General features: G+C 50.0%; 2 protein-coding genes and 1 long non-coding RNA gene across 23 annotated transcripts in view; 2 read left to right on the top strand and 1 right to left on the bottom strand.

The window, feature by feature from the left end:
• TVP23A (trans-golgi network vesicle protein 23 homolog A) overlaps window positions 1-8,389 on the top strand; it is a 62,069-nt gene extending 53,680 nt beyond the window's left edge. For 5 of the 21 annotated variants that reach the window (XR_012429249.1, XR_012429247.1, XR_012429244.1 and 2 more), the window contains 2 exons: window positions 148-353; window positions 887-3,038. The gene's annotated coding sequence lies outside the window, so the exon portion shown is untranslated. Of the gene's footprint in view, window positions 1-147; window positions 3,039-4,901 lie in introns of those variants that run through there. The other 16 variants (XR_012429248.1, XR_012429243.1, XR_012429233.1 and 13 more) reach the window with 7 other exon arrangements.
• Window positions 1-19,999, bottom strand: part of NUBP1 (NUBP iron-sulfur cluster assembly factor 1, cytosolic) — a 24,657-nt gene extending 4,658 nt beyond the window's left edge. Inside the window, exons 1-9 of the mRNA XM_005591240.4 lie at window positions 19,958-19,999; window positions 19,775-19,879; window positions 16,232-16,365; window positions 11,265-11,333; window positions 8,170-8,202; window positions 7,161-7,251; window positions 5,918-6,072; window positions 2,480-2,590; window positions 2,088-2,190 (exon numbers count right to left, since the gene is read on the bottom strand). Coding sequence (XP_005591297.1) covers window positions 2,088-2,190; window positions 2,480-2,590; window positions 5,918-6,072; window positions 7,161-7,251; window positions 8,170-8,202; window positions 11,265-11,333; window positions 16,232-16,365; window positions 19,775-19,879; window positions 19,958-19,976 — 820 coding nt within the window. The 5' untranslated portion in view covers window positions 19,977-19,999. The remainder of the gene's footprint in view (window positions 1-2,087; window positions 2,191-2,479; window positions 2,591-5,917; window positions 6,073-7,160; window positions 7,252-8,169; window positions 8,203-11,264; window positions 11,334-16,231; window positions 16,366-19,774; window positions 19,880-19,957) is intronic.
• LOC135968867 (uncharacterized) lies at window positions 19,744-24,298 on the top strand. Its single transcript, XR_010583876.2, has 3 exons — window positions 19,744-20,509; window positions 21,845-21,926; window positions 24,162-24,298. It is a non-coding gene; the product is annotated as an uncharacterized lncRNA (long non-coding RNA).

The following is a 24,298-nucleotide window of genomic DNA, read 5'->3' as shown; positions in this document are numbered from 1 at the left end:
CCCATGGGCTGAGATGCTCTTGAGGGCGGGGATGCTCTCTTGGGCTGACATACTCCTATGGGCTGAGATGCTCTTGCGGGCTGATATGTTCCTTCCCCCATTCCTTCATCGTGGATTAACCCTCTCCTCTGTCATTTTCTCCCACAGATGTTTCCCCTGACAAATGTCCTGCCTACCAATCCCATCTCAGCAGAGCTGAACTGCGGCAGAGGCGCAGGCTAGCAGGAATGGATGTGCCCTGGGCTGCTGCAAGCTCCCGTCCCCAGTCACATCCATTCACGCAGCCTGACTGCCTCCAGGGGCCTTAGAGGGCAGCTCTCAGCACCACTTCCGGCCACTGCAAAAGCTGCCTGGTGAGTGTTTTATAATGCTGGGGAAGGCTGAGAAAGCAGCTGTACTTTTCTGCATTTTGTTGGGGAAATCACATGCCAGAGAAGTATTGTGGGATGTGGGAATAAGGGAAAAAGGATTTGGGGACACAGTCTCCTGGGCACACAGGGTCTCTGGCGTTCTCCCGGGCTGTTCCCATCTTCAGAGTGGCCCTCGCACCTCACTCCCCCACCACTTCCTCAAGGCAGCTGTCCCCTAACATAGTACTCCCGGCTCCCGCTTGGCAATCCTGTCCACGTCTTGTGGCTTCAACACTCAACTGCACGGACACGAACCACCTTTTCCTGACGGACCCCAGAGCCTGCTGACAACCTAAGCCCCCAAGCCCCTCATCCACAGCACCCCAGAAGGCCTGGCCTCCCTCAACCTGTCCTCACTGTCTCTGAGGGACAGACCCTCCTCCAGGTGGCTTGTACTGGCAGCAGGGACAACTCGACCCTCAGATGCCGTCACTTTCTCTATTGTGTGTGTCCCTTCCTTTCTATACCAACACCAGAACCCAGGGCCTCATCCTGAACCTGTATCCCAGGGCAGCTGCCCCCGAGCCTCCTGCTCCCAGGTACGTGACACTGACACTCAGACACTTAGCTGTTTCTCATAGGCTCCTATTCTTCCCCTGCAGCCAGGCCCTTCCCCAAGGCTCCCCACGTGGCTTTGTGGCTTCCCGCTCCCAGTCTCCAGGCTCTCCCTGCCCTCTCCCCAAGCACTAGGACTCCACCCTCCTGGCCAGGGCATTCTTTACCCGCCCTGCCCCTTGCCCAGCCCCTCGCTCCCATCCCCCGCGCTCCCATCCCCCTCGCTCCCATCCCCGCAGACACCTCTCACTGGCCTTGGTTCTCTGACAAATGAAGTAGAAGTTCCGAGGTGTGGGTGCAGCCGGCACTCCTGGACCCTGGCCTCCCCTCCAGCCTTCTCTCTCTGTTCTCCCCTCAGACCTAAAGGCTAGTGCTGGACCCCCGGCAGGAGCCCCACTGTGGGCCCCAGTAACAGTGATGGAGGCCCGCCTGGCTCTGCGGTCCTGGGGGACAGCAGCCTGCTAGGGGAGCAGCTTTGAGTGTAGGCCCTGCCCAGTGCCCCGCTGCGAGTGGGTGCCCTGCAGGCATGTGGGTGGAGATGTGAACCCCGTCCCTCCTTCAGCCCCAGGGCCACTCAGAGAGTGGGCATCTCTTGGGATCCTGGGGGACCCAGGCACTGAAGAAGAGCATTTGCTGGGAACTTGGCCCCTGCTAGCAGGCCAGTGATCCGCGTTCCTGTCTGTTCCAGTGCTGGAGACAAAGGGGCCTCATCTGTGAGGTGCTGGCTTCTCGGGGCACAGGAGGCTGGGCTCCTTCCTGAGGGATTTTTCACCTCAGGCTGCCCTTCTCTGTAACCTGGATGCCATGCCCATTCCCTGGTGCCCCTCTATCGGGCACCCTCCTCAGTCCCCTGGCACCAGCACCCTCACCAACTTCTACCCCGTTCTTCCAGGCCTTACCCCTCTGCCTGAGGCCTGCTTGCTCCCGCGACCTGCCCGCAGGGGTCTTGGCCTCTCTCCTGGTGGCCTCTTGGGGTGCCAGCTGGAGGGTGGGTCTGGCTCCAGCGCCCTACTAACCTTCCTCCTTCCATTGCCCCTCTCCATAGCTGCCCCCATTGTGCCCGAACCATGCCTGTGGGGTTGACCGAGGAGTGAGGTCCCGCCCCACATGGGGGTCACCCACCTATGAGTGGATCCAGGGGCACTCTGCCGAGGAGAGGGACCTCCAGGTCCTGGCACATGAGCTCCGCACCCCCGGTCGTGGGAGGGAATATCTGAGATTCTTTCTGCAAAGCAAATTCAAAGGGGATGAAACATCATTTTTTTGTAGAATCACAAGGATGGACCACATTTTAAAGAAACTTACAAAAAAAAAAAAAAGGTTTAGTTTGAATGTGAAACACTTAACACCAAAAGAACTTTCCTTCAGTCAGCAGAAAGGGATTTTAATTGTGATTCCACTTCCCAAAATTACGGGGAAAGCAGAAACGGTTTGCAGAGCAGCCTTTCGATTGTTTCCTCAACCATGAGAGCAGGACCTTGTTGGGCTCGCCTGGCGGCCCCACGCGCCCTCACCTTGCATTTAGGACAGATGAAGCCACTCATGTTCTCCACCACCCCGATGATGGGCAGCTTCACCTTGCGGCAGAAGTTGATTTCTTTCCGGACATCCTGGAGTGACACCTCCTATGAAGGTGAAAAGACCAGTGATTCCAGCAGCAAAGTGCGAGAAAGGGAATGTCTGTGCAGCCGAGGGGGCGGCTGCAGTGCAGTGGATCTGCGATCGTAAAGCCTTAGAGGTTTCTGCCCTGACGGGGTTTGGCTCTCTGTCCTGTCCCCATCCAAATCTCAGCTCCAACTGCAATCCCCATCATTCCCATGTGCTGAGGGCAGTTCCTGGTGGGAGGTGATTGGATCATGGGGGCGGTTTCCCCCATGCTGTTCTCATGATAGTGAGTTTTCACGAGATCTGATGGTTCTATAAGTGTTTGACAGTTCCTCCTACACACTGTCTCTCTCACTGCTGCCACTGTGTAACATGTGCCTACTCTGCCTTCCACCATGATTGTAAGTTTCCCGGGGCCTTCCCAGCCATGCGGAACTGTGAATCAATTAAACCTCTTTCCCTTATAAACTCTCCAGTCTCGGGCAGTTCTTTACAGCAGTGTGAAAATGAACTAACACATGCCCTTTGCCAAATCCATATTTATTTAGTGCCTACTAGTGCTAAGCCCTGTTCATTTGAGGTGCTATTTACTTCCCACACAGCCAAATAGCAAGAAATCAATCTAAAAAAAAATGACTCTTTTTTTTTTTTTTCAGAGACAGGATCTCACCCTGTTGCCCAGGCTGGAGTGCAGCGGCACGATCATAACTCACTGCAGCCTCGACCTCCTGGGCTCATGCAATCCTCCTGCCTCAGCCTCTTGAGTAGCTGGGACTATAGCCATGTGCTACTCGGCCTGGTTAACTTTTTAATTTTTTGTAGAGATGGTTGTTGCCCACATTGGTCTTAAGCTCCTGGTGTGAAGTGATCCTCCTGCCTTGGCCTCCCAAAGTGTTAGGGTTAGAGGCATGAGCCACCGTGCCTATCTGAAAATGACCTTTTAACGCATCTACACGCTCCATGTCTCTATACTATACTATATTCAGCCAGAGTGTACACTGTTTTCTAGACCAGAGCTTGGCAAACCCCAGCCTGGGGCCTGAATCTGGCTGGTTTTATAAATAAAGTTCCTCTGGAACCAGCCATGCCTGTCCCTCCAGGCACCATCTGTGGTTGCTTCATGTCACGGTGGCACAGCTGAGGGGCTGGGACAGGGACTGTGGGGTCCACAAAGCCTACTTATTATCTAGCCCTGTACAGAAAAGTTTGCCGATCCCTGCTGTAGCTAATAATAAACGCAAACAACTTTATGGACTAAAAGAAAATAGAGAATATTGCCCAATGTGGATAACTTTGCATTTCCTTCTAAACTCTGAGTTTTTACAGTGTGATTACTGTGTATACACACTGCTCAGTAGCTCCCTATTTTCCCCAGTTAATGTTACCACAGATCTCTGTGCCCAAGTCCTGCTGTGGCTTGTCACTGTCAGGTGTAGTGACTCCTTAGCACCTGGGGCTTCACCACTCACGTGAGCCCGAAAGGCTCACAGCTTTGGGTCTGTTCTTTTCCTGAGATGCCTGTTTGGCTCTTGGCACTAAGGCAGGATGCAGAGGAAGAGGCGTTCAGCTAGAAAGTCAATGGGCTGCGACTCAGTCTCTCATTTCTTTGTTTCTTTTTTTTTGAGACAGAGTCTTGCTCTGTGACCCAGGCTGGAGTGCAGTGGCGCGATCTCAGCTTACTGCAACCTCTGTCTCCCAGGTTCAAGCAATTCTCCTGCCTCAGCTTTCCAAGTAGCTGGGATTATAGGTGCCCACCACCACGCCTGGCTGATTTTTGTATTTTTTGGTAGAGACAGGGTTTTGCCATGTTGGCCAAGCTGGTCTTAAACTCCTGACCTCAAGTGATCTGCCTGCCTTGGCCTCCCAAAGTGCTGGGATTACAGACATGAGCCACTGTACCCAGAACCAACTACTTTTTAAAAATGCGACAGAAAACACTCCTAAGGACAAATCCACTTTCCCTCCACTGCCATCACCCAGACCAGGCCATCCTCCCGCCCGTCCAGGGACCCAGCTGGTATCCTCCTCCTCTGTGCGCCCCCATGTCCCCTCTCTGCAGGATGCCAGAGCGGACACGAATCCTGTCACCGTTTTCTGACCCAGACACCCTTCCCATGGCCGCTGGGCCATGGCTGTACCCTCATGTGTGTGTCCAGCACCTGTTTTCCTCAGGGAGCCACAGGGGCCACCAGGGAGGGCCAGGCCCTTTTACTGTCCTGGTGCCTGGCACGTAGAGTTCAGTGAGTGCTGGATGAGGGTGAGACTATGGGTCCTCCTGATTGATTCTGGCCAGTGAGATCAAATCAAACCTCATTTGCTGGGCTTTCTTAGATGTGGAGGAGAACGTCACGAAGAGAAGTCAAGCGTAACTGTGGAGAAGAGCCCTTGGTTTTTCAGGCCCCTGAGATGGATAGCATCATGGTCCTGCCTGCAGTCGCTCTCTGCGGGGCTTCCAGAGAGGAAACTTCCTATCGCTCTCCTCAGCTCGGGCTCACCAAGGGCCCTGGGGAACAGCCACCAGGTGACTGCTACAGAGCGGTGCTGGGTGTCACCATGGAAGGAGCAAAGGCACCCAGTGGCTTATCTCAAAATCCCTGTCTGCACCTGGCTGGTTCTGTTGAAAACTGGAGAGGTTTCCTAAATCATTCTGGGATGTAAATGGAAAATCGACTGTAGACTGGAGGGCCTGAGATGTGGACATGGCAAGGCTGACGGGGACCGGCAGCACAATATGAATTATAACTGCACTGGTGGTTTCCCCAGTCTCCTCGACGAAAGTTCAAAAAGCATTCTTGACCTACTATTGTTTAATCCATGGACTAAAAAAAAACAAATCGTTGAATGGTTGTCAGCTGCGAATGTTTAGACTAAAGATGAAAGTTTTTCTTATTTTTATCTTTTGAGACAAGGCCTCACTCGGTTGTGCTGGCTGGACTACAGTGGCGTGATCATGGCTCACCGCAACCTCCTTTCCCCAGGCTCAGATGATCCTCCTACCTCAGCCTCCCAAGTAGCTGGAACTACAGGTGCAAGCCACCATGCCTGGCTAATTTTAAACTATTTTTTGTAGAGATGGGGTTTCGCTATGTTGTTCAGGCTGGTCTCGAACTCGTGGACTCAAGTGATCCTCTCATCTCAGCCTCCCAAAGTCCTGGGATTACACGTGTGAACCACTGTGCCCGGCTGAAGTTTTTAACAAGAGGTTTCTGCAGATGCGCATTGGATGCAGCTGTGGAACACACACTGGGAAGAGCCTTGGTGAGACCAGGATATCAGAGCCGGGCAGGAAAGAAACCTCGCAGTGTGGAGCACGGTTTGGACCCAGCTCCAGCTAGGAGCTCGCTCACCTGGGGAGTGGTGATGATCACCGCTCCGTCGATGCGTGCGGCGGCCAGGTACTGGACGACCGAGAGGTGTTCGTCCGACGTCCCGGGTGGGGTGTCCACGATGAGGTAGTCGACCTCTCCCCAGTCCACATCTCGGAGGAACTGCTTGATCATGCCTAGAAAGAGGAATCCGCACGGGGTGCTTATTTCCTTTCTTTTCTGTACTTACAACTCCCTTCTTTTTTAAAGGATGGGGTCTTGCTTTGTTGCCCAGGTTGGCTCTGAACTCCCAGGCTCAGGCAATCCTCCCACCTCAGCCTCCCAAGTAGCTAGGACTATAGGTGCGTGCCACCGTGCCCAGCTCAAGGAGAAGCATGATCTGATCTTTTTGTGCCTTTGGTCTATGCTGTAAATCAGTGGCTCTCAACTGAGAGTGAATTGCAATGTCTGGATACATTTTGGGTTGTCACAAATAGAGTAGGGGGTGGTACTGGCATCTTGTGGGTAGAGGCCAGGGCCACTGTTTAACACCCTATGATGTAGAACACGGTCTACTCCTCCCCCAGTAAAGACTTATCTGGCTCAAAGTATCAATAGTGCTAAGGCTGAAGCTTGCCCTGGTAACACTTTCACATCATTACCTTAAGTCTCAGTACCAGATCAGCCTGCTGCTGATCTCACCTCTCTGACCCAAATAAGCCACTATAAAACCATGATAAAAATAATTTCAGGGTTCTATAGCTTTTTTTTTTTTTTTGAGACAGAGTCTCGCTCTGTCACCCAGGCTGGAGTGCAGTGGCATGATCTCGGCTCATTGCAACCTCTGCCTCCTGGGTTCTCCTGCCTCAGCCTCTTGAGTAGCTGGGATTACAGGTATGTGCCACCGTGCTTGGCTAATTTTTTATGTTTTTGGTAGAGACAGGGTTTCACCATGTTGGCCAGGCTGGTCTTGAACTCCTGACCTCAGGGGATTCGCCTGCCTCGGCCTCCCAAAGTGCTGGGATTACAGGTGTGAGTCACCACACCCGGCCAGGGTTCTACAGCTTTTAAGGAGAGAAAAACGCACAGCAGATATTTACAATTATGTAACGGAAACTGGTATTTCTATTAGCTCTTTTCAACCAGTGAAGAAAGAGGCACTGGAGGCTTAAAAATAATAAAGTGTGAAGTCCAGCAGGCTGAGACTGGCAGGACAGGGAGCAGATGAGGCCAGGAGCCACAGTGTGCGTGGAAGAATGTGAAAAACAAAGGCAGAGTGGCAAACCGTTTTTCTTGGGTCCCCTCCAGATAACAGCGTCATCAGGACTGCTGAGCAGGAAGCCCACTGACATCACCCCCAGGTTGTCTTCCACGTACTGCAGAGGGAACAGGGTGAGGGCAAGACACGCTTTACTCAAAACCACACAGTGAGGTTCTCCCCCAGGTCTTCTGTCTGAGCTCTGACTGAAAAAAACATTTTCAGGACAAAACTACGATATGACCTATGAGCATATTTACTCTTTGCATCCTAAATCATTTTTGGGGACAAAAAAAAGTGGGGGTACCACTTTGGGGGATTTGAAAGAGGCACTGTATGTCCATGGGCTGCAATGACAGGGAACTCAGCTAAAATAAGTAAATGGCATCTCCTTAACTCTCTTTTTTTTTTTTGAGATGGAGTCTTGCTCTGTTGCCCAGGCTGGAGTACGTGGTGCGATCTCAGCTCACTGCAGCCTCTGCCTCCCAGGTTCAAGCAATTCTCCTGCCTCAGCCTCCCGAGTAGCTGGGATTACAGGCGTGTGCCACCATGCTCAGCTAATTTTTGTATCTTTAGTAGAGATGGGATTTCACCATGTTGGCCAGGCTGGTCTTGAACTCCTGGCCTCAAGTGATCTGCCTGGCTTGGCCCCCTAAAGTGCTGGGATTACAGATGTGAGCCACCGCACCCTGCCTCCTTAACTCTCTTAACCAGAGATTTACAAACTATGGCCTCCAGGGCCAAATCTGGCCTACCATCTGTGTTTTAAATAAAGTTTTATTGGAATACAGTCCTGGTTGTTAAGTTACATGTTACTACTTTCGTGCTACGACAGCAGGGAATGTAGGCCCACATGCTGAAAATCTTTACCGTCCTACACTTTACAGAAAAAGCCTGCCAATCACTGGATTTAATCACATCCTCTGTGCCTCGAAAAGCACCCTAATAAATACACATGGACCAACAAACCACAAACCCATTATGTACACACAACCACACACTACTGTGAAAATAGGACAAAGAGGTGAAAACTCACCACTGGAGACCAGCCTGAGCCACTCTGGTGAACCTGTGTGAACATGAGCACCGATGTTTGTTAGTAGAAATCATGTACCCTGGTCACATTTCATGCACAAATTGTACAAAGAAAGAAGATGGTTTTATGAAATACAATTCGTTGTCTTATGTGGTACCACGAAATTCCTAAAAGGAGGTGAACAACTGGGGTGTGGGTAATAAAGATGCAACTCAACTCCCTTTGTGCCCTAAGATGGGTTATTTGGAAGCTCTACTTGGGTGTCTAGATAGGGAACCAAAGTTACTCAAGTTCAAATATGATGTTGTGCCTAAGGTATTTTAAAAGAGTGATAAAAATCGGCTGGGGACTGATGAGAAAATGCAGGTACCTGTGGAGCAATGAGGTGGCTTCTGTAAAAGCACAGGAGTGAAGGGAATGAGCTCTCCTCAAACAGCTGCTTCAGAACTTGTCCCGAATCAGCTCCAGCTGCTGCCCCCAAGGGCAAGGGCTGGGGGTCAAAGGGGAGCTCCCTGGGGCAAGATTCCGACCTCTTCCCTCCAGCAGGTGTCCAACAGCACACAAAGCGCAAATGAAAGTTTAATTTTCATGATGAAGCCTTACTTTTCTCAGCAGATTTACTGAGACATGATTCACAGACAACACGACTCACCCATTGAATGAGTGGCTTTCTGTACAGTCACAAGGTGCAGCCATCACCGCAGTTTTATTTTTATTTTTGAGATGGAGTCTTGCCCTGTCGACCTGGCTGTAGTGCACAGGCGTGATCTTGACTCACTGCAACCTCCACCTCCCGGGTTCAAGCAATTCTCCTGCCTCAGCTTCCCAGGTAGCTGAGAACACAGGTGCCCACCACCATGCCCAGCTATTTTTTGTATTTTTTGTAGACGGGGTTTCACCATGTTGGCCAGGCTGGTCTCAATCTCCTGACCTCAAGTGATCTGCCGGCCTTGGCCTCCCAAAGTGTTGAGATTGCAGGTGTGAGCCACTGTACCCAGCCTCCACAATTTTAGAACATTTTCATGATGCTAAGAAGAATCCCTATACCCCTCAGCTGTCACCACCCCCCCTCCAGTGTCTCTCACATCCTCCCAGCCTTAGAGGGCCCTTCATCTACTTTCTCTCACTGTGGACTGACCTACTCTGTATACTCCATGTCAGTGGAATCATACAACATGTGGTCCTCTGTGACTGACTCTGAAGTTCTATTAAAAGAAACCCAGCCAGGAGCAGTGGCTCACGCCTGTAATCCAAACACTTTGGGAGGCTGAGGTGGAGGATCACTTGAGGTCAGGAGTTCGAGATCAGCTTGGTCAACATGGTGAAACCCTGTCTCTACTAAAAATACAAAAAATAGCTGGGAGTGGTGGCGTACGCCTGTAATCCCAGCTACTCAGGAGGCTAAGGCAGGAGAATTGCTTGAGCCCAGGAGGTGGCGGTTGCAGTGAGCCGAGATTGTGCCATTGCACTCCAGTCTGGGCAACAAGAGCGAAACTCCATCTCAAAAAAATAAATAAATAGAAATAAAATAAAATAAACCCCACAAAACCATTCATTCCTATTTATACTCATTTGCTAAGTCCACTTGTCTTAAAAGAGGGGTAAACAGGATGATCCAATAGTGCAGGAGAAGAAAACGGTGAAACTTCTGTTTTATTTTCCTTTAAATTTTCTGTTTCTATGAAATACTTAGATGTGATGACAGTAGCTTATACCCTCACTGGGGCGTGTGCTACAAAATCCATTGGGGTATGTGACCAGGCCTCAAGGGGTGACATCGCTCTCCTTCCCTATTCCCTCGGAAGCAAACCCCAAGGCCTTAGAAGTGCCTGCAAGGCCTGGCCCCATCTGCCTCGGGCCACCCTCCAGCCCCACTGGTCACTCCACTGAGGACACAAGGACACCTTGCGTCAGAGGCCCATGCACTTGCTCCCTTAGCCCAGAATGCTCTTCCCCCAGCTCTCCCCTCCCGTCATCCTCTGCTCAAATGCCATTTCTCAGTGAGGGCACCTTTGACCACCCCTCAGCCCCTCTGACCCTGCCCTACTGTCTATCCCCTCACTCTGGGTTGGTTTCACATTATCTAGCATCTGCCTTCTCCCACCCAGACAGGGGTCTTCATGGACCTTGTTCACCACTGCATCCCCAGAACAGGATTAATGCATCTCTGACACTAATTAAAGAACCAATCTTGAGACTCTTGGGTCATCCCAGCACCCCCAGCTTCCATGCACTGCCCTTCCATGCAGCACCCCCAGCTTCCATGCATTCCCCAATCCTCTCTTGGAGAGCTTCTTGCTAGCAAGAAGAGGCCAGCAACTACATAGACTGCTACGGCCCTGCCCCCAGCCCACATCACTCACCCGCCCTGCAGTCTCAGTTCCCCAGGGCAGACCACAAGGGCAGAAATATTCCCGTGCTTCTAGGGTACAGACCCCTACCAAGCCCTGGACGAATGTTCCCAGTCAGAGCTAAATTTCCGTGTCTTACTTCTGCATTTCGCTGGCTGTTTCCCTTCCCCTCTGAGGAAGCATCGAAACCAATGCTTCTCCAATGGTGTAGACAGACTTCATATGTAATCCTGCCCTCCCCAAAACTCACAGTTGTTGTTAAAAGTAGACAGATGGACTACTGAGCATGTATCTGAGCTCCTCATGTCCACATAAACATTTACGGGCCAGATGCGGTGGCTCACGCCTGTAATCCCAGCACTTTGGGAGGCTGAGGCAGGCGGTCATCAGAGGTCAGGAGGTGGAGCCCAGCCTGGCCAACAGAGCGAAACCCCGTCTCTACCAAAAATACAAAAATTAGCTGGGCATGGTGGCACGCCCCTGTAGTCCCAGCTACTCGGGAGGCTGAGCACAAGAATCGCTTGAATCCATGAGGTGGAGGTTGCAGCGAGCTGACATCGTGCTACTGTACACTCCAGCCTGGGTGACAGAGTGAGACCCTGTCTCAAAAAGAACAAAACAAAACAATAACAACAAAAAAAAACATTATGGGCTCCACACACCTCTTTGTTGAGGTTTGACAGTTCAGTGCTACAGAGTTTGCCTCAAGAGAACAATTTCCTGAGTTCTGTAACCGGCTATTACCTGTTCTCCTTCCAATCCCATTATCTTGGGAATCGATGGCCCACATATATCGATGTCTAGAAGAGCAATCTGGGGAACAAGAAGAGACCAAAGCAGTTACATAACTGAATGCACACACTCCAGATACGCACAACTGGGAGGGGAGTGGGGTTAGAGGAGGACAGGGGAGAAGACAGAAACTGGGTCAAACTTGGAGCCATCAGATTCTGAGAGAAAGTCCTAACGCTGATCTCAAGGTTCATAAACACGGATGCCCCCATTCCCCTACCCCTCAGCCTGGCTGAGCTCCTTAAGGGTGATCTTACAGACCTGGCTGTCAGGTCACTTGGAGGCTTGAGCTCAGACCGTTTGCTGAGCCCTGGCTGGAGGTGACAGGGAAAGGGGCCTAGCGCCTTTTTGGCTTCTGTGACAGACTATATGGAATAGCCAAGAGACAGCAATGTTGGAGCCACCCTCAACAGCTCTCCTTTGCTCACCCCCTCACCAAGTCTTGGTTTCTGCATCTTATATTTTTCTCAAACTCATCTTTTCTTGTTCAGGAGTCTCCGATGCAAGCCAAATCTAGCCTATTTAAGCAGAATATGAATGTATTAAAAAAATATTGCGGACTGGGCGCAGTGGCTCACACCTGTAATCCCAGCACTTTGGGAGGCTGAGGTGGCCATGTACCTAGAAGGTAAGTATCATTATCTCTGGTTTACAGAGGAGGAAACTGACGTTCAGAGGGGACCAGTTCAATAAGCAGGGAACAGAGCTGGGACATAAACTGAGGTCTTTTGGCCCCAACTGGGGCTCTTTCCAGTACGCCATGGGGCCTGCTGTGGAGGACCAGAGTGGAGCCTCTAGCTGAACCTGACCAAGCCCTGTTTTCCTTTGATCCTGAAGGTGAATGATGGTTTAGGCTAAGCTTTCAAAACAGAGACTTAAAGCAAGATGGAAACCTGGAAAAGTTCTTTGCTTGTGACTTGGGTGCAGCTTCAAGCGACCCGTTCCCCTCAAGCCTTCCCCTCTGACACAGGAGGTCTGAGATGGCCTTCAGAAACCTTCTGAGAACAAGGCCAGTATTCATCTTGAAAGATGCGATCACTCAAACCCAAAGTGCTGCACCTCCGGGTCACTTTTTAACTTGCTCCGAATTCGTTTCTTGCCTCCCTCTTGAATCCTCTCAACAAACCCAGCCTCCTACTTCCTCAGCACCCAGCGCTGTCTCAAACCCGTGGTGCATGGGAAAATGCCATCCACAGACCAGCGCTGGCCTCAGGCGCCCTCTACGGGGCCATCCGAGGAGCACCGCAGAGTGACAGCATCGGAAAACCTGACTTGCTCTCTCAGGACCTTGATACTTGGGACTGATGTGTCGATGATCCATGGGGAGATGACACTATCACCATGACTGTGATAGAGACTTTCCTCGATACTCTCAGGTTTCTAGCGACTCTGTCTCCATGCCTTTCCTTCAGGGAACAATTTAATCAATTCCCTTCAGAGGAATTTCACTCCCTTGGGGAGTGAATCTTGAGCGAAATGATGTAAGGATGCGAGAAGCATCTAATGCACTCACTCCCGTGGCAGGCCCAGGAGGCTGCTGACAAGCTCCTGCTACCCAGATGGCCAGCGCAGTCCTGGGTCCTGTCTGTTCAGACTTCCTGCTGATCCTATTACTACCCCAAAATCTGTCCAATTAATTCTGCTTAGGTTAGGCCAGAGAAGCAAAGCTGAGAGCAATGTGCCTGCGTTCCTCCACAGCAGGACCTCTGGGCCCGTGTTTGCAGCTGATGGGAAGAGGCGGCGTTTGCTGCAGAAGGTGGAGACGCTGCAGGGCTGCTGGGATCCAAAGCGTCTCCTTTATCCAGCACCCCAAACTTCCCCTGATGAGGAGGGTAAGGGAAGAGGGATTTAGTCCCAACTTTTAGTCCTTGCACAAGTTGCTTCTGCTCTCTAAGCCTTGGCTGTCTGGGCTTCCGACCTGCGAGACGAGTGCTCCGGGGTCAAGGCCCCTCCCAGCTCTGCAGTCCCAGGACCCAGCCTTGCACACTGAGTCCTGAAACACCTAGTGCTGACCTTGTAATGACAGTTTGTAATGTAATGACAGAATGACATTCCATCTCAAAAAAAACAAACAACAAAAAAAGTTTAATTTGGAAGTTGGTGACTTGTTATTTATTCATTGTTTCTGAGGTAGGGTCTCACTCTGTTGCCCAGACTGGAGTGCAGTGGTGCAACCATGGCTCACTGCAGCCTTGACTTCCCAGGCTCAAGTGATCCTCCTACCTCAGTCTCCCGAGTAGCTGGGACTACAGGTGTTCACCACCATGCCTGGCTCTTGTGTGACTCTTGGCTGTCTCATGGCTCAGGCTTATGCTACAGAGGCTCCTTCTGCCTTCACCACAACTTACACACCCCATGGGCAGCCTGTGACCCGTCAGGGGTGTTTTGTAATTCTGCTGCCTCTTGATCCAAGGCCCTGCCTGCCTCAAGAGCTAACATGGAATGGTCTTGCGTAGAGTCAGAGCCAAGCTTCCACCAGACCACCAGATGGCAGGCAGAAAAGGGTCAGGGCATGTCTTACCATCCTGCTGGATTTAGGGCAGGGAGAAATCTGTGCTGCTTGACTTTAATCAAGACATATTCAGCATTTTCCATGTGTTGACACTTTGCAGATAGCGATGTCACTGTCATGAGTAGGTCTGCCTGGGGAAAACACACTTTCCTAAATGCTAACTTCTTTTTTTTTTTTTAAACCACCACTGCATAAAGAAATACAGCTGATCTAGCCATATTTCCACACTGAATGGTGTGCTTTCCTTCTATATATTGCAAAGTCTAGACAGGCACGCAGCAAAGACTTCAGAATGTAATTACATGAAAGTGAATGATGTAAACAGTTGTCTACTCACAAGTGGTTACTTGCAAGTGGCGAGATGAAAGCCCATCTCCAGTGAGCTGTTTAGGAATATTCCTGACAGCTTCGAAAAGCAAAGATTATTCTAAACAATACAGACAATCTGAGAAAGCAGATTTCTTGGCCAGCCCACTAGGCCAATACAAATTTGACCCTCAAATGGCAAGAGATTGCTAAGCAACAGAATGATGAATCAATAAGTATATGCATGGGTATGGCGGGGGGGTGTGTGTATCTACCTTTTTTTTTTTTAAACAGAGTCTCGGTCTGTCACCCAGGCTGGAGTGCAGTGGGGCAATCTTGGCTCACCGCAACCTCTGCTTCCTGGGTTCAAATGATTCTTGTGCCTCAGCCTCCTGAGTAGCTGAGACTACAGGTGCGTACCACCATGCCCAGCTAATTTCTGTATTTTTTTAGTGGAGACAGGGTTTCACCATGTTGGCCAGGCTGGTCTCTAACTCCTGACCTCAAGTGATCCGCCTGCCTCAGCCTCCCAAAGTGCTGAGATTACAGGTGTGAGCCACCATGCCCAGCCCAACAAGTGTATTTTGAATCTGCCCAGTACCATGCTTTGGGTAGGCTACAAACTCATCTCTAAGGCAGTATAATCATCATCCCTTCATAGTGAGTTAGTGAAATATAGTAATAAAAATGGTGGCCATCACAGACATTTACTGAGCAGTCAGGCCCCGTGCTAAGTGCTTTATATGTGCCATCTCACTCAGTCCTCGGAGTCCCATTTTATAGATGAGAAAATGGAGGAAGAGTAAGCCTGGTAACTTACTCAAGGTCACAGCAGTGGTGTAGATGGAGCTGGGACCTGAGTTTGGGCTGTCTGATTCCAAAGTGTATGTTCTTAGCGACCCACAACCCCTTTTATTAAAGCTGAGATCCAGAGGGCAGCACTGGGTAATTTGAGTTTTCATGCTCGTCTGTATACCTGGGTGGTAATGAATAAACTTGTGTAAGGGCCAGCAAAAATTTTCCACAAGGGCCAATAGAAAATATATTATTAGGCTTCGTAAGCAAAATCAAGGATCATATGTAGGTACTTAGGTACTAATTTAAAAATTGCAATTTTAGGCCAGGCGCGGTGGCTCATGCCTATAATCTCAGCACTTTGGGAGGCCGAGGCAGAGGGATGCCTTGAGTTCAGAAGTTCAAGACTAGCCTGGGCAACACGGCAAAATCTCATCTCTATAAAAAACACAAAAATTCGCCGGACATGGTGGCAAGCACCCGTAGTCCCAGCTCCTTGGGAGGCTGAGGTGGGAGGACAGCTTGATGAACCCAGGAGGTAGAGGATGCAGTGAGTCCTGATCATAGCACTGCACTTCAGCCTGGGCGACAGAGTGAGAGCCTGTCTCAAACAAATAAAAAACATTTCAAAAATGTGAACATTCTTAGTTCACAGGCCATAAAGACAGGAGATGGGCTGGATTTGGCCATCTGGTTATAGTTTGCAGGTACCTGGCTTAGAGAAAAGCAAAAAGGGGTTAATAAAGAGGAAAAAGAAGTGTGAACGTCATGTAATAAACGATCCACATGCAAGGAGAGATGTACATCTGCTAGCCATTTTCTTGGCTAGGGAATCCAATAAAATGCTTCATTTGACTACTGGGTATTTCTTTGTTCTCTGCAGGATTGAGATTCCAAAGAGGCCAATTCAACTTAGTCTAAGGAAATCAGTTTTTTTGCTTTTTGTTTTTCTTTGACAGTCTCATTCTGTCACCCAGGCTGGAGTACAGTGGCGCAATCTTGACTCACTGCAACCTCTGCCTCTCGGGCTTAAGTGATTCTCATGGCTCATCCTCCCAAACAGCTGGGATTACAAGCCTGTGCTACCATGCCCATATAATATTTTGTATTTTTAGTAGAGACAAAGTTTTGCCATGCTGGCCAGGCTGATCTCAAACTCCTGGTTTCAAGTGATCTGCCCGCCTTGGCCTCCCAAAGTGCTGGGATTACAGGCATGAACCACTGCGCCTGGCCTAGGAATCAGTTATAGTAGCCATCACGACCCTCAGACAGAATGAGCATCTCCCAGTGGTTCCTGAGGTCTCACCTGTGTGTTTTCATCCTCTGCTAGGCCATGGGCAAGATGGGCGCTGAATGTGCTTTTCCCAACACCGCCTTTCCCAGACAATACCAAGATTTTGTGTTTTACGGTCTTCATTTTCTCTTTGATTTCCTCTATAGCTGCAAAGAAAGCCAAAGTTCAGGGGATGAGGTCCCTGACCAAACCTCAGATGTCACTCTTCCCGTGAACTAGAAAGAGCTAAGTCCTAGTCCTAGTCCTAGTCCTGGGGCTGTTTAAAAGGATCCTCCGAAATACCTCTTAGTCAACAGTAGAAATAAGTGTTAGGAAGAAAATAAGGCTATAATCACACTTGAAGGTATTTCATTTATTGGTTTACATGTTTGTCTCCCCCAACTAGAACATACTCTCCATGAGGGTAGGAACTGTCTGAAGCTTTCAGTGCTGTATTCCCAGCTCCAGAAGGGAACTCTGCATACAGTAATGGTCTCCAACTTGGGGACAAAATCCCCCAGGGACCTTTGGTAATGTCTGGAGACACTTTTCTTTCTTGTTTTTTTTTTTTTTTTTTTTTTTTTTGAGACAGAGTCTCGCTCTGTCACCCAAGATGGAGTGCAGTGGCGTGATCTCGGCTCACTGCAACCTCCGCCTCCTGAGTTCAAGTGATTCTCCTGCCTCAGCCTCCTAAGTAGCTGGCATTACAGGTGCCTGCCACCATGCCCAGCTAATTTTTGTATTTTTAATAGAGACAGTGTTTCTCTTTGTTGGCCAGGCTAGTCTCGAACTTCCAACCTCAAGTGATCCATCCATCTGGGCCTTCCAAAGTGTTGGAATTACAGGCGTGAGCCACCGCGCCTAGCCTGGAGACACTTTTCATTGTCACAGGAGAGGTACTGCTGGCATCTGATGGGTAGAGGCCAGGGATTGTGCTAAATGTCCTACGATGCACAGGACAGCCCTCCACAACAAACAGTGAACCTGCCCCAAATGTCAACAGTGCCGAGGCTGAGAAACTGACAGACAGCAGGCACACACTAAGTATCTATCAATGAAATTATCTTATTCAGGCCGGGCGCGGTGGCTCAAGCCTGTAATCCCAGCACTTTGGGAGGCCAAGACGGGCGGATCACGAGGTCAGGAGATCGAGACCATCCTGGCTAACACAGTGAAACCCCGTCTCTACTAAAAAATACAAAAAACTAGCCGGGCGAGGTGGCGGGCGCCTGTAGTCCCAGCTACTTGGGAGGCTGAGGCAGGAGAATGGCGTAGACCCGGGAGGCGGAGCTTGCAGTGAGCTGAGATCCGGCCACTGCACTCCAGCCTGGGCGACAGAGCGAGACTCCGTCTCCAAAAAAAATAAAAAATAAAAAATAAAAAAAAAAGAAATTATCTTATTCAAACCTTTAAAACAACACATGTGGTATAAAGGAAAATAAAAAGTCTCATGACTGGCGAAACTCAAGTAAAAGTTAAGCCTGGAAACCTCCCAACACTGCTGTCCTCCTCCCCATCAACAGACAGCTGTTACTTCTCAACCTTGCGTCGAAGCATTCTACATTAACCAGACCCCCGCAAAAGGCCAAAAGGCCCCATGAATCTCCATCGTGGGCTGACTGCCCTCACAAGTTGCTTCTAAGGAACTTCTTTGCTGGCCCCCAAACCTTTGAAGATGAATATCCTCCCATAAACAAGGACATGTCAACTCTAACTTTAGGGTTGTAACCTCAGTCTAACTCCTTCCCTGTTACTGATGTCTGTCAAATGCCACACCGACAATGTCCATTACAAGCTTATCTTCCCACAAGCCCAACAAAGAGAGGATGAGATCAGTCCTTCCTCTCCTACCCTGAGACCTCTGCCTAATTAATTCTTCCTTTACTCCCTCTTTTGAATGTTTATTTTCTGTAGAGTGTAGATATACTGGGCACTACTTAAAACCTCTTAAGAATGTAACCACCTGCCTCAAGGCCTGAAGTACTTTTTCCTGCATGCTTTTTCCCCTTTTAACGAAACATGTAAACACAAGCCCCCTGGAACCTCTCCGGGGAGCACAGGCCACAGACATTTCTGTGACTTGTGTTTTCCAGGGCATGCCCTCAAGCTATGGCCCAATAAATCTCCACTGGTAGACACTCAGTTTGGTCTCTCCATTGGATAGACAGAGGTATCTGTTTTTCTCTTCATTTTTTTTTTTTCTTTGAGACAGGGTCTCACTCTGTCACCCCGGCTGGAGTGCAGTGGCACGATCTCAGCTCACAGCAACCTCCACCTCCCGGGTTCAAGTGATCCTCCTACCTCAGCCTCGAGAGTGGGCATGCACCACCACGCTGGCTGTTTGTATTTTTAGTAGAGACAGGCTTCACCATGTTGGCCAGGCTGGTCTCAAACTCCTAACCTCAAGTGATCCACCTGCCTCGGCCTCCCAAAGTGTTGGGATTACAGGCGTGAGCCACTGCACCCCGCTTGTCTCCATTTTTGATGAGGAACCAGAAGCTCAGAGAAGTTAGGACTATTGCTGAAGGTCACACTGCATGGACCCAAGAATCAAACCCAAGTCTCTCTTTGAACTCCAAGATTCTCCCCCTTGGCCAGGTGCAGTGGCTCATGCCTGGAATCCCAGCACTTTGGGAGGCAGAGGCAGATGGATCACCTGAGGTCAGGAGTTCGAGACCAACCTGGCCAACATGGTGAAACTGTTTCTACTAAAAATACAAAAATTAGCCGGTAGTGGTGGCAGGCGCCTGTAGTCCCAGGTACTTGGGAGAGTGAGGCAGGAGAATCGCTTAAACCTGAGAGAGGAAGGTTGCAAGTAAGCCACGATAGCACCACTGCACGCCAGTCTGGGCTACACAGCAAGACTCTGTCTAAAAAAAAAGGAGGGGAAAAAAAGAAAAAAAAAGAATGTCCTCCTGCCTCCTGCTTTTTAAGGTCCTTCTGAGCAGGCTCCCAGGGTCCTCTCATCCTCGAATCTGTTTCACAGCACTTAAAGCTGTGGTGGTTTAGTTCCTAGCTCACGTGTTTGTTTCCCCGTTAAGCTAAACTCCACTAGGGCAGTGACCACGCCTGATCCCCACCTGTGTCCCCAGCACAGCACCATACCTACGAGGCGATCAACACATTTGTTTAATGAATGGGAGAATCACTCCTCAAAAGGAAGAAAATTGTGTCAAGAAAGCAGCTGGCAGAGCCAGGATGTAAGTCCGAAGACTCCTGGACTTCGAAGTTTATCCCGTTTTCTTCGCGGTCGGTTACTGTCACTCAAACCTCAGACCCCGACCCTCTTAATTATGTCCCTTTCGACTCCGCGCCGTTCAGTCTCCACCCTCCACCCGCGCCACGTCCTTAGCGCTCGCCTTCTAAAGGTCTCGTTCCTGTCAGTCTGTCATTTCAAGCTCTGCCCTCACCCTGCCCACTTTCCACGCCCCGTCCCCTCTGGGCCCCACCCCTCTCCGAATACCTTCTAGCCCGCCTCTGTCACTCATTTTGCAGATCCCGCCCCCTCCCTCCCACGCCCCGCCTTTTCCGGGCCTGCGCCTCTCACTTCCTGTTGAGGCCTTGCCCTTTTCTCACCCGGGTCTGGAGTGGCCCCCGCTCCAGAAGCGCACAGCCGCTGGTTGGGGCATCCCTGACATGAAGCCCCTCTGCCCGCCTGGGCGCTGTCGGCCCCTGGACAGTCTGCGCAGAGACAAGACCACAGTTAGAGCAGCTCGCTACACTTTCGCCCCGCCACCCACGCCCCCTCCGCGAGCTCACCGTGAGGCACCTCCTCCATTCTGTCGCCTTTGCCGCCTTCGTGGTCACCGGAACCCGCTGTCGTGCATTTCCGCCTTGTGGGCACAATCTGATTCTCTGGCCGCGCTAAATAAGTCTAGGAAAGAGGGGGCTGTGCGCACGCGCGAACCGTGGGCCGAGAGACTGAGACTGACGTCTGTTCCTCTTCAGAGATTTCCTATCATAAATATTTCGGCATTGCATCTCCTAAGAACAAAGGCATTCTTCATGACCTCAGTGCCGTTTTCGTACCCAAGAGATTTCATATCGATGCAGTACTAGCCAATGCAGTATTAGCCAAAAGACAGTTTATATTCCAATTTCAGTAGTTAGACCCCCTCCCCTCCTGGATTCACTCGCTGCCTGGAGTTACCTCTCTTCCGTCTCCTTTAATTCAGATCAGTCCTTCTTTTTTTAGGGGGAGTCTCATCACATTGATAATTTTGACGGGTCCAGACCAGTTGTCTTATAGAATACCCCATATTCTCGATTTGTCTAATCCTTCCCTCCCTCTTGCCCCGTAATTAGATTCAGGTTAGTATTTATTTTTATTTTTTTTCCTGCAGAACACACTTGGATAATGTCAATTTGTGTCGTTTTTGGTAATGTGAAGCTTGATCGCTTGGTAAAGGTGGTGTCTGCCCCATTTCTCCAGTGAATGTTACCTTCTTCCATTTGTAATTAACAGGTTCTCTCTGGGACCATCTTCTTCTCTATCAGCCTTTCACTTAGTGATTTTAGCAGCATTGACATATATATAAAAAACTATAGATTATATATATGATAAATATCAGTTATATACCCTCTCTTTTTTTCTTTTCTTTTTTTTTTTTTTTGGAGACTCACTATGGATTCCTGGATTTTTTTTTTTTAGTTGCCTTTTGTAATAAATTATTATTGTTTCTGGTCATTTTTTTCCCCCCAAATGTGGCCAGGGAAGCCCCTTCAAGACAGTTCTTATGTTCTTTGGGCACTAATCCAACTTCTTTGAGCATTTTCTTGCTTTATGATACGGTAGGATATTTCAGTCATGCCTTCTCCCTGCGGCAGTCATTTCTTCAGGGAGCCTCGGTTACTTTTTAGCAGACAACAGTTCAGAAACCGAGATCTGGATGCCACAAGTGCTCATTGCTCCTGGAGTGTCATTGCTCACAGGTTTGGCACCTGGAATATTAATGAATGGACAAACTACCTGGCCCCAGACACTAAGAATATTGAAACATTTATTTATTTATTTATTTTTGAGGCAGAGTCTCGCTCTGTCACCCAGGCTGGAGTACAGTGGTGCGATCTCAGCTCACTGCAACCTCTGCCTCCCGGGTTCAAGCGATTCTCTTGCCTCAACCTCCCGAGTAGCTGGGACTACAGGCACCCGCCACCATGCCCGGCTAATTTTTTGTGTTTTTTGTAGAGACGTGGTTTCACCGTGTTAGCCAGGATGGTCTCGATCTCCTTACCTCGTGATCCCCCCGCCTTAGCCTCCCAAAGTGCTGGGATTACAGACGTGAGCCACCGCACCAGGTCCCAGAAACATCTATTAAACAGCAGTGTATCAGCTGCCCATCACTACCACTAATTATAGCCAGCATTTTGTAGAATACTTACTATTTGCCAGCTGTCATCTTAGTGCTTTCATGTGAATTACCTAATTTATGTCCTTTCATAGTCCTACTGTCTCCATTTTTGGATGAGGAAACTGAGGCTTAAAGTAAACTACTTTCCTAAGGTCACATGACTGGTAGCAGGGGAACCAGGGTGATAAACCTGGTCTGTCCGGCTGCAGAGCCTGCACTTAGTAACAGATGGTCCCAGCCAGCACTGGGTTAGATGCCGGTGATTCCAGACTAACCTGGCCCCTGCCATCTGCAGCCCAGTATGGTTGGGAGAAGAGGACCAGAGTGATGAAGCATCAGAAAAGGCCTGGAAGAGCAGAGAGAAAGTCACCTATCAGGTAGGGACTGTTGTCGTTTTCATTTTACAGGTGATAAGATGGCTGCAAAGATTTACTTGCCCACAGTCTGAGAGGCAGAAAGAGCAGAAATGGGTTTTTAATGAAAGTCTGATACAGGGCCTTGGCTCTTAATCACTATACTGCACATTGAAGGGCAGGATGCAAATTATTCTCCTCTGTATTTGTATTTTTTTGAGATGGAATCTCACTCTGTTACTCAGGCTGTAGCACAGTGGTGTGATCTTGGCTCACTGCAACCTCCGCCTCCCAGGTTCAAGCGATTCTCCTGCATCAGCCTCCCGAGTAGCTGGGATTACAGGCACCCACCACCACACCTGGCGAAGTTTTTGTATTTTTGGTAGAGATGGGGTTTCACCATTTTGGCCTGGCTGTTCTCAAAGTCCTGACCTTAGGTGATTTGCACACCTTGGCATCCCAAAGTGTTGGCATTACAGGCGTGAGCCACCACACCCAGCTGCAAGTTATTCTCCTTTTACTGAGGAAACTGAGGCTCAGGGAGGTGAAGTGACTTGCTCAAGTGCTCAGCTAGCAGACTCCATTGGAACTCTTCTGACCACAGAATCTTTTTCCCCTGCCATACTTCAGAGGCTTGAGACAGGTCCTTTTTTGTTTGTTTGTTTTTGTTTTTGTTTTGTTTTGAGACAGAGTCACCCAGGCTGGAGTGCAGTGGCGCAATCTCGGCTCACTGCAAGCTCCACCTCCTGGGTTCATGCCATTCTCCTGCCTCAGCCTCCCGAATAACTGAGACCCCAGGTGCCCATCACTACACCCGGCTAATTTTTTGTATTTTTAGTAGAGATGGGGTTTCACCAAGTTAGCCAGGATGGTCTTGATCTCCTCACCTTGTGATCCGCTCACCTCGGCCTCCCAAAGTGCTGGGATTTTTTTTTTTTTTTTTTTTTTTGAGACAGAGTCTTGCTGCGTTGCCCAAGCTGGAGTGCAATGGTGTGATCTTGGCTCGCTGAAACCTCCGCCTCCTGGGTTCAAGCGATTCGCCTGCTGCAACTTCCCATGTAGCTGGGATTACAGGTGTGCACCACCACGCCTGGCTAATTTTTGTATTTTTAGTAGCCGTGTTGGTTAGGCTGGTCTCGAACTCCTGACCTCAGGCGATCCACCCACCTCGGCCTCCCTAAGTGCTGGGATTACAGGTGTGAGCCACTGCGTCCAGCAGAAACAGGCCCATTTTGTTCTTCCTTCCTGATGTCCCTTAAGACATTTCCTGGCAGGCTCCTTGTAGCTGTCTCCAGCAGTGACACCACTGTAGATCTCTCTTTTGTCTCTAATCACACAGGTCCTCTCACTCCACAGTCAGTGAGTCTTTGCACAGTGGCAGAGAAGAAATGCCTACTGTTTTTTTTTTTAACCTTTCCCTTGCTTCTCACTCCTCCCCCCAACAAGGCTATAAAAGTGATCAAGCGTTCCACACCAAAGAAAACCCCCCAAAAATAAAATAAACCTTCTCTCAACCTTGCTCCAGGTCTGTCCTACTGTTCCCCCCGCCAAACCCCCATCTCACCTGGGGTGGAATTTTCCATCCTTAGTAGTTGGAGCAGAAGGACAGAGACTAGATTGCAAAGCAGATTCCCAGGCCCCATACCTGGCCTCCTGAGTCAGAAACTCGAGAGCTGGGCGGGAATCTGATCTGCATCTTGATGCTCTCAGTGGATGGTGATCACCTCCACTAACACCTGAGGATCACCCCTTCCCTCCCCTCCCCTCCCCTCCCCTCCCCTCCCCTCCCCTCCCTTCCCCTCCCCTTCCATCCCCTCCCCTCCCCTCCCCTCTCTTCCCCTCCCCTCCCCTCCCCTTCCCGTTTCACTCTGTGACCCAGGCTGGAGTGCAGTGCTGCCATCTCGGCTCACTGCAACCTCCACCTCCTGGGTTCAAATGATTCTCCTGTCTCAGCCTCCCAAGTAGCTGGGATTACAGGTGCCTGCACCACCACGCTTGGCTAATTTTTGTATTTTTAGTAGATACGAGGTTTCACTGTGTTGGCCAGACTGGTCTCAACCTCCTGACCTCAGGTGATCCACCTACCTCGGCCTCTCAGAGTGCCGGGATTACAGGCGTGAGCCACCGTGCCTGGCCAGGACCACTTCTTAAGGCGAGTGCTCCCCAAGACTGTGTTCTTGGGCCACTTCCAGTCCCACTTCCCACTTCCTCCTGGGCAAGCAGCTGACAGCCCTGACGCCATCCATCATCTGTCTCCAGCTCCAGCACCTCTTTCTCCGTAAGTTCAGATCTGTGTATCCTACCTTGTGCCTACTGGATTTTGTTGCATGGACGTCCCACAAGCGTAACAAATAAATGTCTACAACTTCTTCTCAAGCCAGTTCCTGCCTCTGGGT

This window comes from Macaca fascicularis, chromosome 20 (assembly GCF_037993035.2).
Source record: "Macaca fascicularis isolate 582-1 chromosome 20, T2T-MFA8v1.1".
Lineage (NCBI taxonomy): Eukaryota > Metazoa > Chordata > Mammalia > Primates > Cercopithecidae > Macaca > Macaca fascicularis.
Note: the sequence above shows the minus strand (reverse complement) of the source record. Positions and strands in the feature narration are given on the sequence as shown.